Raw genomic sequence first — 13,795 nt, 5'->3', positions numbered from 1 at the left:
TCCAGTACAGTAGGTGGCGGTCCATGGGTCTTTGAGGTGGTTGCGATCCGCCAATACAAATTTAAAGAAGAAGTCTCATTAGCTAGCTGACAACTCTCCTAGGGTGTATTTTTACAACTCTCAGTTGAAGTACAAGTATAGTCTATAGATCGCATAGGAAGATGGAAGACGACGTTTTAACAACACTGAAAATATTAATAATTGGAGAAAGTGGCGTTGGGAAGTCCAGGTAAGAAAGCTGGTAGCTAACAGTAGCTGGAACGATTAGCTAGGAGCCCTGTTGTCTCGTTAAAAAATGACCATGTTTTCGTGCTGTGTCTGTTAACCAGATAGCTTGAGTGTTAACAAAGCAAACAACAACATATGTTGTTAGGTCATAGTAAACTGGCTAATGTAACACAATCGTTTGCTATGCCACATCAGCTAGCTAACGTTAGCTAGCTTACTATGTGGAACGGGTGACGTAATCGATGTGATGAGTTGGAGGTATTGCAACAACAAGGATGGCTGCAACGAGTTATTTTCACACAGCTAACATCTTTATAATCCCTTTATTAGTCACTTCAGTAGGAGTGAGTTTTGTAAGATTAAATCAAAAACAATAATTTTGATTGTAGTATACAAATAACTAGGTTAATAATGCTTTAATAGCAGGTAGCCTAGTGGTTAGAGCGTTGGGACAGTAACCGAAAGGTTGCTAGATCGAATCTCCGACCTGACAAGGTAAAAATGTGTCGTTCTTCCCCAGAACAAGGCAGTTAACCCACTGTTCCTAGGCCGTCATTGTAAATAAGAATTTGTTCTTAACTGACTTGCCGTGTTAAATACATATTTTTATAGGAAAAGTGTCAGTGAAGTGATCAATTTAAGTGTAATTCAATTCACGTGTTTAGTTATGTTATATTAATCTAATCAAGACTGGACATTTGACGCCTCCAATATGACAGCAAGATTTATTTAGGCCTATGCCCTGAGTGAGACCCAGTGAGTCTAAAAGGCCTATGTCAAGGCCAATACCTTAGCAATAGCTAAAGAGTTTGGCCAACTCAGCTGAGAGAGTTAGTATATTAAAGGGTGCCATGATGGCAACAAGTTCCAAGAAGAAATTCTAGAAATAATGCAAAGTAGGATGTTATTGTCATGGAATGTTACCAAGCTGTGCATATCTCTGGCTTTAGTCTCTAGACTGCTGGAAAGAATGCTGGTATGTAGTAGGGCTATGCTATATTACTAAAGCATGAGGACTAGTGCACCTGCACTGCTCGGCCCAGCAGTCAGATATCATTTTCATTTAAGGCCTTTGGTTCAGACCAGACAGCCTTCAGTTTCTCAAAATAATCAAAGAAATGTTTTTAATTGAAGAAAGGCCGACAGACTCACTGCAACTCCTGAGTGTCGCAGTGTTCTAAGGCACTGCATCTCAGTGCAAGGGTACTGGTTCGAATGCAGGCTGTGTGCAAGAGTCCACTACAGTCCACGGTTCAAATCCAGGCTGTATCACATCCGGATGTGATTGGAAGTCCCATAGGGCGGTGCACAATTGGCCCAGCGTCGTCCGGAGTAGGCCGTCATTGTAAATAAGAATTTGTTCTTAACTTGCTTGCCTTGCTTGCCTATTTAATAACTGCATATTCCTTCCATATTCCTTCTTTTTCTAAGATTTTAAGCCTTTTCAAGCCTTTTTTGTATTTTAGCGAGATTAGCAATGAGATGCGAAGGGTCTTTTTTTTTTATCCAGGCGACTCAATTTAAGAACATTTACAAGGACGGCCTGGAATTTCTTCTTGGAACTTATGGTGCCAACATGGCACCCATTTAAGATTCTAACTCTCTCAGCTGAGTTGGCCAAGCTCTTTAGCTATAGCTAAGGCATTGGTCTAAGATATATCAGACTCAGGACACAAAGGCCTAGCTAAACCCTGCTGTCATTGGATGTGTCAAATGTTCAATTTTGATCAAATTCATCTAACACCTGAATTGACTGAATCAGACACTTTTCCAAATAAAACAGTAGCTTAAATATTTGTATACTATCAGCAAAATGATTGTTCTGATTTATTACAAAACGCACTTATACTGAAGTGACTAGAGGCATATAAAGATGTTAGCTGTGTGAAAATAACTCTATGCAGTCATCCTTGTTGTTGCAACACCTCCAACTCATCATTAACGTTAGCTATTGGTATGAATAATGTAGAATAGTGTTTCATCTGCCCATTTTGGGTTACTGCCTCAACCTTGAATTTTTAAGTATTGTTAAAATGTAATGGCATACGATTACTCAATCTTCATTACTGACATTATGTATATATATTTTGTCATTTATTTGTTAAATAAATGCATGATCTCATTCTCAAATATTCCCCCTCTCTTCCTAGGTCTTCAAATCATTAGAAATCTCTCTGGCAGAGAATAGGGGTTTTATTTTACTGGGCAAATTGGTCTGTTGCACTGCGATTGTGCTATTATGTAGGCTAAGTAACAACATTGCTACTGAGGTATCCGGATACTGATATAAAACTATGATCAGTTGTTCTTCTGACATTCAATCTGATAAATCATTTCCATGTGGATGAAGAAAATGGATGTATGGTTGAGTAAGAAAATTAGAGTATCGGGCTATTATCTGTGCTGGGGTTGACTGGAAATAAGGATTAGCTAGCTACATCATTAGCCCTGTGATTCCGTTCTTAGCACTTGATTAGTGACTCAACTGAACCCTGACCCTCTGAACACCAACCGATGATGTCATCTGGTTGTTAGTGTATTTAATATGTAGGCCTATGTGCTCATGGCTATTTGCCTTTGTGGAAGTTGCCCTCCATTTCAAATGTGTTATACAGTCCTGTAAAAACGACACAGTTGTAATTGTGCAAGGCTAAAATGGAAATGATACAAATTATAAAGTATTTGTCCTTTTTCTCTTTTGCAGTCTTCTCTTGAGATTCACAGATGACACATTTGATCCAGAACTAGCAGCAACAATAGGTAAGACCTTCTGAAGGCAGTGTCACTAGCCCTCTATAACCCACACACATAATAGTCAGTATCATTAGTTCTTGTTTTAGTGACAGTTCCCCTGATTAATCCTGGATTGACTAGGAGCCCTTGTTGTCTCGTTAAAACATGCCCAATAATTAAATGGCCATGTTTTCGTGCTGTGTTTGTTAACCAGATAACAATCTAGCTAACAGCTCTTAGCCTATTTTCTATGAAGTCACTCAAGACAAACCGTGAGCGCACACAGACAGTACTGGACAGGACCCCTCTTATCTGAGCTAAGCGCAGGGTAGCTTGACCTGGTCAGCCCTGTACTGGGCTCATATGGGTATCAACAGTATGAACAGACCAGGTAACAATAACAGCAACTCACTGACTGGTATTCTGAATGAAAAGTATAGATAATATCCCAACTATTTCAATAATCTACTTCCTAAATTTAACGGAATGAATTTGAGATACAGCCCGGTCTACATTGAGTGAGCTAATTCAACTGGTGGTGAAATGCATGGTTTGGGAAATGGAGAATTCCTTTTCTTCCAGGATCTGCAAATGATATCAGAATTCCAAACTGTATTAAACATTATACTCTTCAAGGACACCCCTATTATTTCTTTCAGGTAGCCTTGAGACAGTTAACATCCAGGAGTCCTAGTGAAAGACAGGCTCAAAATTCATAGCGCTATTGATTACTTAGAATGGGAGACACAAACGGAATAGTGCTGTTTTTTTTCTACAATAAGAAGTTCTTATAGCTGACTGCACAATGTAGTCTTTGTTAAAACAACCATACGTGCCTGTGGATTCCCAGAGAGAAAGTTCAACGTAATAAAATCATTTTTCTGGTAGGCATGCCTTACTCCTATTTTACTTGGCCAACTCAATATCTTTGCCAAACAGATGTCCCCATAGAAGTTTAGCTATACTCCCCACATTGACACAAGTCCCTTGTGATTTGTGGTCTGAGAACCACTGGTATCCCTCAATTCCTGCTTGCTCCTTTCTTCCTTTGTATAAAGTAAAAGTACAATCTACACTTGTCTATCTGTCATATTAGCATAAGCATACCGTGGTCTCTTATTTGAGTCTTGCTGTAATTCTGTGCCAGCATGTTACAAATCTGTATCGGAACATGTGGTTTGTAGCGCCCCTTTGACATTTAAACAGAGCCATCCAAATAAAACTACCTCCCTTTCATCCAACTACTTTCTGTCTTAAATAAGGTGATAAGAAATGTCGGTTCAGGTGTACCGGTTCTCATGAATAAATACAGAGCCTCAGATTTGAAGACACAGGTTGTCTGTGATCAGTTAAAATACTTTGACACTACTACTGTTTTGGTGCATGTGGTTGTTCTACTTAGTTTGCTGTCTGTGTGAGTTATCAAAGTGTTATACAGCGGGTGGCTCTAATGCGGATTGGTTAAAACCGCTTTCCAGTCGGTGTATATTCCACAAATTACCATATACGGCTAAATATATTAAATATAATGGACTATTTACGCTGTTCCATCTGACTGCGCAATCCACTGTCTCATCAGCCCCCGCCAGGCACTTTATAAACTTGATCTCCACTATGAAAAGCATCTAGACATTATCTCACATTTCTTTTAGACGAACCTTTCGTTTTCAACAGCGGAGATTTGTATAAACCTGGCTGTCTGCCTCTCGGACATTTACAACATTGTTTCGATCTTCAGCTGTCCCATTAATGGGCGTTTCGGGATGAGACAGACACAGGAAGGCAGCGTTTCTCAGCCAGTCGAAATCATTCATCAGCTGGCATCATTTTTATCGATTATATATCTATACAAAGAAATGTAAATTGGGAAAAAAAGGTGAATCGAAGTTCAGCTAGTTTGCGGTCTTTCCAGCTTCAGTTTGACGTGATTGTGTTAGATGTGTTGTTGGCTAGCTCCCCTGAACAACAGTGTCCTGACAAGGAAGCACATTTTCTAAGCCAGGCGATATCACACTTTTTGACGTGACTGTAAATTAGCCGTAGTTGGCTAGCTAACAAGCATGGGATAAGAATGTTACCAGCCAGTATGGCAATGGAACATTTGGAGTCGCGTCCATAGATACAGAACAAAAAGACTGAAGGACTGGGTCTCGTCTCTAGAAACCAAACCGATAGAACGAATGACCAGCCATCTTGGGTAGCAACCCTAGATTTGTGTCTGGACTAGATCTTGTGGAAGGATGAAATGGTATCCATAAATTCATCAAAATAAAGTATTTAATGAAAATGTCAATCATTATTTAAATATGTTGGTAACCCGTTGTATACAAGTGATAATGCCCTCGAAACCGGTGTTGGGGGATATATTGGCACGGTTTGCCGGCCCTCGACTTCGTTTCGGGCCTATCACCCATGCCAATGTATCCTCCAAACACAGGCTTCTCGGGCATTATCTTAAATCAAACGCACATCATTTAGTGGGTTGCAGGGTCGAAAAAAAAAGCTCCATCACGTACTTTTTTATTAATAAACAAACAATGTTTGAGTTGCCTATTCCAGTTTCTATCAGAAGTACTCGGGACGTTTCAGGTCGCCCGTAAAGAGTTGAGTCTGCAGCACAACAGCCCTACCTTGACTACACCGCAGTGATTGTCAGTTATTGTTGGCTTGGTGATGTATGAACCAGATGCTGCATCATGGCAATGACTGTACTGTTGTCTACACTGGAGTGGGTGCTAAATACCACGGTCAGTAGGGATAAACAAAGAGCGAGAGGACATGCTTGAAACTCTTTTGGTTGTAGGAGGAGGGCAGGGTGAGGAGACGAGTCCCTCGTCACTCCTCTCTGTTTTGTCTCTTGTCTGGGGCCTGGTCCAGACATAAAAACAACCCCATCTTAAGCATACGTTTTTCCTGATAAATCTTTCAGTGTGTGCTAAAACTATGGACAATACGTCCAGCCAAACCCTTCATGCTATGTGCGCTGAAAGAAGCCATAGAGATTTACTCGTCATGCGTGACGAGCACGACGCTTTTATTTTGATGTATTTTCGACCGAAGAAGAGGGGATATGAATTATGGCACTTCTGAGCGACGTCACGGGTGAATTATTTTATTTATTTATTTATTTATTTTTGGTATATTTTTATCTTTACATATTCAACCACATATTCCCCACATAGTTTTAAATCAGGACTCGCATCATAATTGAAGTGCACAAAGCTCCGCCCCTCTCTGACTAGTATAAGGATCCGTTTTAGTTCAGACATGCATTGTGTGGTACATGTAGGCCTAAGTTAAATGAGTCAAGTTCATTTGTCTTCTTGATTCATATTCTTGGCGTATATGACCTGTGTGATGACTCAAATCACCAGGCACACATTCATCTTTGATTGGGGGTGCGTTCGTAAATTCACTCTGGGGTACCAATGAGCACTCAGGGTATTTCGTACATTCAGAGCGTTGTCGGATTGTCCGTTTTGTAAATGCTTTCAGAGTGCATACTAGACACTCTGACCGAGGAGTAGGGTTGATCCGAGTGTTCTGACCTCATAACGGCAGTCAAGCCCCCAAGCTAATTGGCTAACATTGGCTTGCTTGCTAGCTACTTCCAGACACAAATGAGAACACCTCACTCTGACCATTTTACTCTCCCTAGCAGAGCTGGTTATGCTCTTTTCATGTTAACCAGAGCTTTGGTGACTGTAACTGTGCTGCTGGCAACAAATGAATTACGCTTTTTGCTAACATTTACCAACACCGGCCATATTCAACGGGTGTTGAGCATTTGTAAAACTCTGCACACTCAGGCGAGAGTGCTCTGAAATCTGAGGATAGCCCGAGTGAATTTACGAACGCACCCTGAATGTGTGTTTCTCTCTGTTTCTTACGCAGGCGTTGATTTCAAAGTGAAGACCATCTCAGTGGATGGGAACAAGGCGAAATTGGCAATATGGGTAAGTAGTCCTCTATATACACACATACACACACACACACACACACACACACACACACACACACACTGTCCCTTTCAAACCTACTGGAAAATGCTGGAAAGGAGTTATTGTTGTCGACAACTCCTAGGGATGGCTAGTAAAAAAATATCTAATTGCTTAACTTCCACTTAACAAATGATTCACTTAACCTCCACAAGATGGTGCTGATGTACATCATTCTGAGCACCAATGACAAATGGCTGTCAAATCTCTCTTTATGCTTTAGTCCTTGTCCTCCATCACTTTTTATGGTTCTGTCTTAGTCACACCACCATATTTTCCGCCCCATGTGTCCAGAGCCTGATGGCTGAGAGGGTTATGGCTGTGTTATGTGTCCAGAGCTGTTATGTTTTGATGTGCCCAGGGTTTTAATGGTTATGGTTGTGTTTTGCAGGACACGGCTGGCCAGGAGCGTTTCCGAACCCTGACACCTAGTTATTACCGCGGCGCGCAGGGAGTCATCCTGGGTGAGCAAACAACTTCATCATTCAGAACTCTACCCCTTTAGACACATACAGCCACTGCAGGTCTGGACAGCCACCATAAAGACTGATGGCTTTTCATCCTGTCCTCTTTCTTACTCTCTGGAACTGACATTATTGCTCTTAACGCTAGAGCAGACATCCTCCAAAGCCTACAGTATACCAGGAGGCTATGATAGTGTGGCTAACACCATGGATGCAGTAGAACTGGCTTTCTAAACAAAAGTGTTTTATTTCCTCATCAGTTCTAGTCCGGTGGCCAAGTGTCCGATTTTGGGTGAATTGTGGCTTTTGTCATATAGAGATGGCACATTTCACACACATTCCTAGTAGTAGCAGAACCAGTGTTGCTACGCTACATTTTGTGTTGATACACAGCTCAGGACTACTTTATGATATAACACTAACACATTCTTGTGATGCGTCGGGGGGGGTGAAACACGGTTTGAAAGGTCAAAGGTCCCGCCCTCAGTTACAGTATGTCCTGCAGTCATCTGCTGATAGAGATACAATGTTTTTGACCGAGCACCTCACCTCTTGTCTCTTCCTCAGTGTATGACGTGACGCGCCGGGATACTTTCACCAAGCTGGACAACTGGCTCAATGAGCTGGAGACGTACTGCACAAGGAATGACCTTGTCAAGATGCTGGTCGGGAACAAAATTGATAAGGTGAGTCCGTTTGTTTGTGTACAGTGTGTCATTTAGGCTAGAATTGTGCTATAATCAGTGGTAAATGTTTGTTGATACTTTATAGGTAGCAAGGCTTTTCCCCCTCATAGAATCAACACATTCTATATACAGGGAATTTCCTGTTTTTCAGTTATCTTCTGTTCATTGTATTGACCTACCCCTAACCAATATCCCCCGTTTCTTGATTATCTAGGTTTAGATCATACCCCAGTATTTCCCCTGTATTATTTTATTCAAAATGTATTATATTGTATATAAAAAAATTAAAAAAATATTAAACTCGTAGTAATGCCTCTAACTGACTGCACAATGTAGTCTTTGTTAAAACAACCATGCCTACCTGTGGATCCCCTACACCCCCCCCTGCTACCCTTGCCACCACTGCTGAAAAATATCCTAGGGGATCCACTGCGCTGGTGTATATTTGAAACATTCTTCAGTACTAGGTATAGTATGTTCCTAGTTTACAGATGGAGCTGGAATGTAATGTGAATACTATTGCCTCCCCAACCTGGGGACACACATTTGAACACATCCCGAGCCCATGTGGCCCACAGAAGTGTTTTGAAAACACTCGCATGTTCAACCAAATGTTATCTCTGGGTTTAGTTCCCTGAGTCTGTGTTTTTAAAAAACAAACATTGTAATTACATTGAAATGTATCCTGCTGCCTCTGTCATCTTCCGCCATAGTAGGTCCTTTGTTTGTTGTTTCTTAACCCTGTAGGATAATATAACATTAGTAGACGTCATGTACATTACTGGTCTTGTGGTACTGACTGGACTCTCCTACACTGTATGTACAAAAGTATGTGGACACCACTTCAAATTAGTGGATTCGGGTATTTCAGATACACCCATTGCTGACAGGTGTAAAAAAAGAAAATTGCACACAGCCATGCAATCTCCATAGACAAACATTGGCAGTAGAATGGCCTTACTGAAGAGCTTAGTGACTTTGAACGTGGCACTGTCGTAGGATGCCACCTTTCCAACAAGTCAATTTGTAACATTTCTGCTCTGCTAGAGCTGCCCCGGGCAACTGCAAATGCTGTTATTGTGTAGCAGAAACGTCTAGGAGCACACAGCACGTAAAAAATCATCTTTCCTTGGTTGCAACACCCATTACCGAGTTCTAAACTGCCTCTGGAATCAATTTCGGCACAAGAACTGTTCAACGGGAGCTTCATGAAATGGGTTTCCATGGCCGAGCAGCCGCACACAAGCCTAAGATTACCATGCGCAATGCCAAGCGTTGGCTGGAGTGATGTAAAGCTCACCGTCATTGGACTCTGGAGCAGTGGAAACGCGTTCTCTGGAGTGATGAATCTCGCTTCACCATCTGGCAGTCTGACGGACGAATCTGGGTTTGGTGGATGCCAGGAGAACACTACCTGCCTTAATGCATAGTACCAACTCTAAGGTTTGGAGGAGTAATAGTCTGGGGCTGTTTTTCATGGTTCAGGCCCCTTGGTTCTAGTGAAGGGAAATCTTAACGCTACAGCATACAATAACACTAGACGATTCTGTGCTTCCAACTTTGTGGCAACAGTTTGGGAAAGGCCCTTTTCTGTTTCAGCATGACAATGCTTCTGTGCACAAGCAAGGTCCATACAGAAATGGTTTGTCGAGCTCAATGTGGATGAACTTGACTGGCCTGCACAGAGCCCTGACCTCAACCCCATCGAACACCTTTGGGATGGATTGGAAAGCCGACTGCGAGCCAGGCCTAATTGCCCAACATCAGTGCCCGACCTCACTAATGCTCTTGTGGCTGAATGGAAGCAAGTCTCTGCAGCAATGTTCCAACATCTAGTGGAAAGCCTTCCCAGAAGAGTGGAGGCTGTTATAGCTTAAAGGGGTGACCAACTCCATATTAATGCCCGTGATTTTGGAATGAGATGTTCGACGAGCAGGTGTCCACATACTTTTGGCCATGTAGTGTATGTTTCCCGTGTACCCAGCCCAGTCACATTCACAGTAGCTGACAGGTATACTGGACAGACCTCATAAAAGATTACTCTTCTTTGTTTTAGGAAAACCATGAACTAGACAGGAACGAAGGCCTGAAGTTTGCAAGAAAACATTCCATGCTGTTTATAGGTAAGTTGGGAGCTGGGAGGATTCCCCTCTCGGATGCGACTCGGGGCATGAGTTATGGCCCACCATTATGCAGGGGAAACAGCTTTTTAAATACCTGTCATACCTGGACTTGTAATGTTTGCCTGCTTCTATTCTTAGCCTTATCTTTTTAATATCCTCTAACATCTTTCACTTTATGTCTAACCCCCCACCTATGTGGACAAAGTTGTCTGATTTTTGCTTGAAATAAGCAATTTAATGACTTAACATTTTTCTTTTGTATAGTTACCATGTTTTTGCCTGTATTTAGTATAACATATTTTAGATCATTTTAATGATAACCACGTGGTAAATATACACTGTGTTAAAGGGCAGTGGGACCAACACTCATACATAATTGACTCGGAGCAGAAGTTTATTCTGCCATTCCAGAGACACCGCTGTTTTAGGAACCGCGTCAACTACTTTATTTTCTCTCTAATTTAAGAAACAACAATTTTACCACTTTCGTTTTTAAATTTACGTCATTTAGCAGACACTATCCAGAGCAACTTACAGGAGCAATTAGGCTAAGTGCCTTGCTCAAGGGCACATCAACAAATTTCTCACCTAGTCAGGGATTCGAACCAGCGACCTTTCGGTTTACTGGCACAACGCTTTTAACCGCTAGGCTATCTCCCGACTTCGTAAGACAAACTTAGTACATGAAATCTTTGTCCGTGTCTTTGTTATTCCAATCAGAACAGAAATAACTTCTACCAATCAATAGGAACGGCTATTTTGAGCAACTTGTTCAAATTGTAGCACTCAGAGCACATTCTAGCTAAGCAGTAACGCACAAGAGGCTGTGATAAACATAGTCCCAGGTAAATGACGTTGTTCGGTCTGACACGCAGCGGAGGCACACAATGTTCAGGAAAATTACCCTGTCTAGTTTCAGAGAAATGCAGCTGTGGAGGTCAGAAGCTCCATGACATGAAGGAGCAGCCAGTCACTGACAGTTGTTATGTCTGTATCCCTTCTTCCTCCTCTCCCCCTCTCTTTCTCTCCTAACCCCCCCCTTCTCTGGGCCAGAGGCCAGTGCTAAGACGCGTGATGGGGTCCAGTGTGCGTTTGAGGAGCTGGTTGAGAAGATCATCCAGACCCCTGGACTGTGGGAGAGCGAGACGCAGGGCCGAGGGGTCCAGCTGGGCCGGCAGGACCAGGCTGCAGGGGGTGGCTGTGGGGGTTACTGCTCCCTGGTATAGACCCACACTACATTCACACGCAACGCGCGCACATACAAAGCATAGACACTCATACACACACACACACACACACACACACATATATGAAATGCACTCCACACACACTCACTTGAAAGACACACCCAACCAAACACTCACACTGATGGCTGATGTCCTGCGATGAGGACTATGAAGGCTATAGTTTTCAGACTATTTCCCACATCAGCCCCTTAGGTGTGGAGTGAGGCAGGGCTGCTCCTGACCAGCACCCTCCGCTCACTGGCTGTGATCATTCATAGGGGCGTTGCTGTTTGCACACTTCCTGTTATCATGGCTATAATTCTGTTTAAAGGTACTCTACCCTGTTGGTCTTTCTGAAAATGATATTAGTGTATGACTTGGTGGAATAGTGAGGGGGGCACAATACCATGGAAAGCAGATGGGGGTATTATTTTCATTCAGAAAAATATGTTCTATCACCTGTTCTCAATTACGGTTGTAACGAGTTTTGTTTGTCCTCCCCCTCTCAACACTTTTTTGTTGTAGAATTTCCCCCCCCCCCCCCCCCCCCCCCCCACCTTATTTTCTCTGCTTTAACACTTTGTTCCTCCTAGCAAGGCAAGCTAGTGTGTGTTGACAGCTAGTGTGTGTTGGCTGCAGGGATGATTCTCCAGCCTGTGCATCTACCCTGTGTGATCATGCAGCCTTGTCCTCCAGTGCTCGCCCTCCTAACAGCAGTTGATTTTCTTATCAGGCCAAGCCGTCATGTATTCTCTCTCTCTCTGTCTCTCTTCCACAAGCTGCCTCTTTTGTTCTAAAAATTATACAGTCACCATGTTTCTGGAACAAAGTTTTACAACTTTTCCTGACTTGGACTCGAAACTTTCAGCATTTTCTTGAAGGGTTTATAAATCAAACAGATTGGCACAGGAGGGTTGGCTATCCATTGTGTGTGTGTGTTATGAAAAAGAAACTAAACGAACCAACGCTGCATGTTTTGTTGGTTGTTCTAATGGGCTGTGACCAACCTGCTTATCTGCCACTCGGACAGTTAAATATTAATATCAGTATCAGCGCTAGCGTCAGTCTTGCTTCAGCTTTTCATAATGCATCCCTGTATGGAAAAAAGACTCAAGTTTTCTATATTAAAGAATACATTGAGTCATATGGGTGTTAGCATTGAAATCAAAGAAGGTGTAAGACCTGTAAAAAAATGAGTTTTGCAATGCTCTGTCTCCATGTTCCATGTCCTTAGACCTTGCCTGTAGTTCTTGAGAGCCAGGAAGAATGTGTTGGGAAATGTAGTTTTGGGTGACCGTACCTATGACCTACGGTATATTTGTCAGGAGTGACACGGATGCCTTTACAGTATGTCTAATCAAAATTATTATTATTTCTTATCCTTTTTTTTTTAATTGCATGGAGAATTCTTTTACTTTTTCATGTTTGTTTTATAAATGCCTTGCAGAGACAGTTGTATTGTGTCCCAAATGGCACCCTATTAAATATATAGTGGACTACTTTCAACCACCCTGGTCTAAAAGTAGTGCACTATATAGAGAATTAGGGTGCCATTTTGGACACACTTGGACTGTATGAACCACACATACACAATTGAGTTAAATGTACCTTCATCCAGAACCTTGCACACAGGTTTAGAGTAGACTGCATTGGGATTTTTTATTTGTTCTGAATGAACTAAACGTCTGCTTTATGATTGAAATGACAGAGACTTTAACTCTTGAACTTGTTATTTTCTGTTTATATGTGACAGCATATAAACACATTGTAAATTTGTGTGTGTGTTTAGGAATACTTATGAAAAAATGTATAAATCCTGTGTGGATTGTAAAATTTGAATGTATACATACTACAATTATAAAACCGCCCTATGTATTAAAGTGAATAAAGTAATTTTTAAAGGATTCTGAAGTTGATGCTTATTCCTGCCCGAGCTAAGGAGCCCTCGCCTATTGTAAAACAAAGTGCCAGATCCTATTAACTTAGTATAAATCTTCACACAATACTTGTACTTCACCTCATCTGAGACGTCTTCACAGAAAACGACCTAGACTACTTACCATGTTGGAAATGTCATCCTTTGGTGAGCACTGAGAAAGGGTTTCTCTTAAAGCCTGTTTTTGAATTCCACACGTTTACAGATCGAGAAGTAGATATGTGTTTGGTTTAAACACTGTCTGAGGACTCCTGTCAGCTCCCTGTGATTTCTAAATCATCCTTTGGGCAGCTGGTCAGGAAACCCCCACTAGTATTTTGCCCTGGTGCGGTGGCTTGGACTGGGATGTGCATCAGTCCTGTGTCATTATGAAAGGGCTGGCAGAGCCGACCGAGCCCACT

At 42.0% G+C, this 13,795-nt stretch overlaps 1 protein-coding gene across 1 annotated transcript; it reads left to right on the top strand.

Moving 5' to 3' along the window:
• Positions 1-13,362, top strand: LOC129822847 (ras-related protein Rab-18). The gene is made up of 7 exons (XM_055881301.1): positions 1-229; positions 2,933-2,988; positions 6,856-6,917; positions 7,351-7,423; positions 7,991-8,109; positions 10,166-10,232; positions 11,286-13,362. The coding sequence occupies exons 1-7, from the start codon at positions 162-164 to the stop codon at positions 11,456-11,458; spliced, it is 618 nt and encodes a 205-aa protein (XP_055737276.1). The 5' UTR covers positions 1-161; the 3' UTR covers positions 11,459-13,362.
• The last annotated feature ends 433 nt before the right edge of the window (positions 13,363-13,795 follow it).

This window comes from Salvelinus fontinalis, chromosome 25 (assembly GCF_029448725.1).
Source record: "Salvelinus fontinalis isolate EN_2023a chromosome 25, ASM2944872v1, whole genome shotgun sequence".
Lineage (NCBI taxonomy): Eukaryota > Metazoa > Chordata > Actinopteri > Salmoniformes > Salmonidae > Salvelinus > Salvelinus fontinalis.
Note: the sequence above shows the minus strand (reverse complement) of the source record. Positions and strands in the feature narration are given on the sequence as shown.

What these genes read in the sequence shown, in the direction of transcription:
- LOC129822847 (XM_055881301.1), top strand. Translation starts at nt 162, where the DNA reads ATGGAAGACGACGTTTTAACAACACTGAAAATATTAATAATTGGAGAA. An exon ending in AGAACTAGCAGCAACAATAG is followed by an intron (nt 2,989 to 6,855) that starts GTAAGACCTTCT and finishes TTTCTTACGCAG; the next exon opens with GCGTTGATTTCAAAGTGAAG. An exon ending in CGCGCAGGGAGTCATCCTGG is followed by an intron (nt 7,424 to 7,990) that starts GTGAGCAAACAA and finishes TCTCTTCCTCAG; the next exon opens with TGTATGACGTGACGCGCCGG.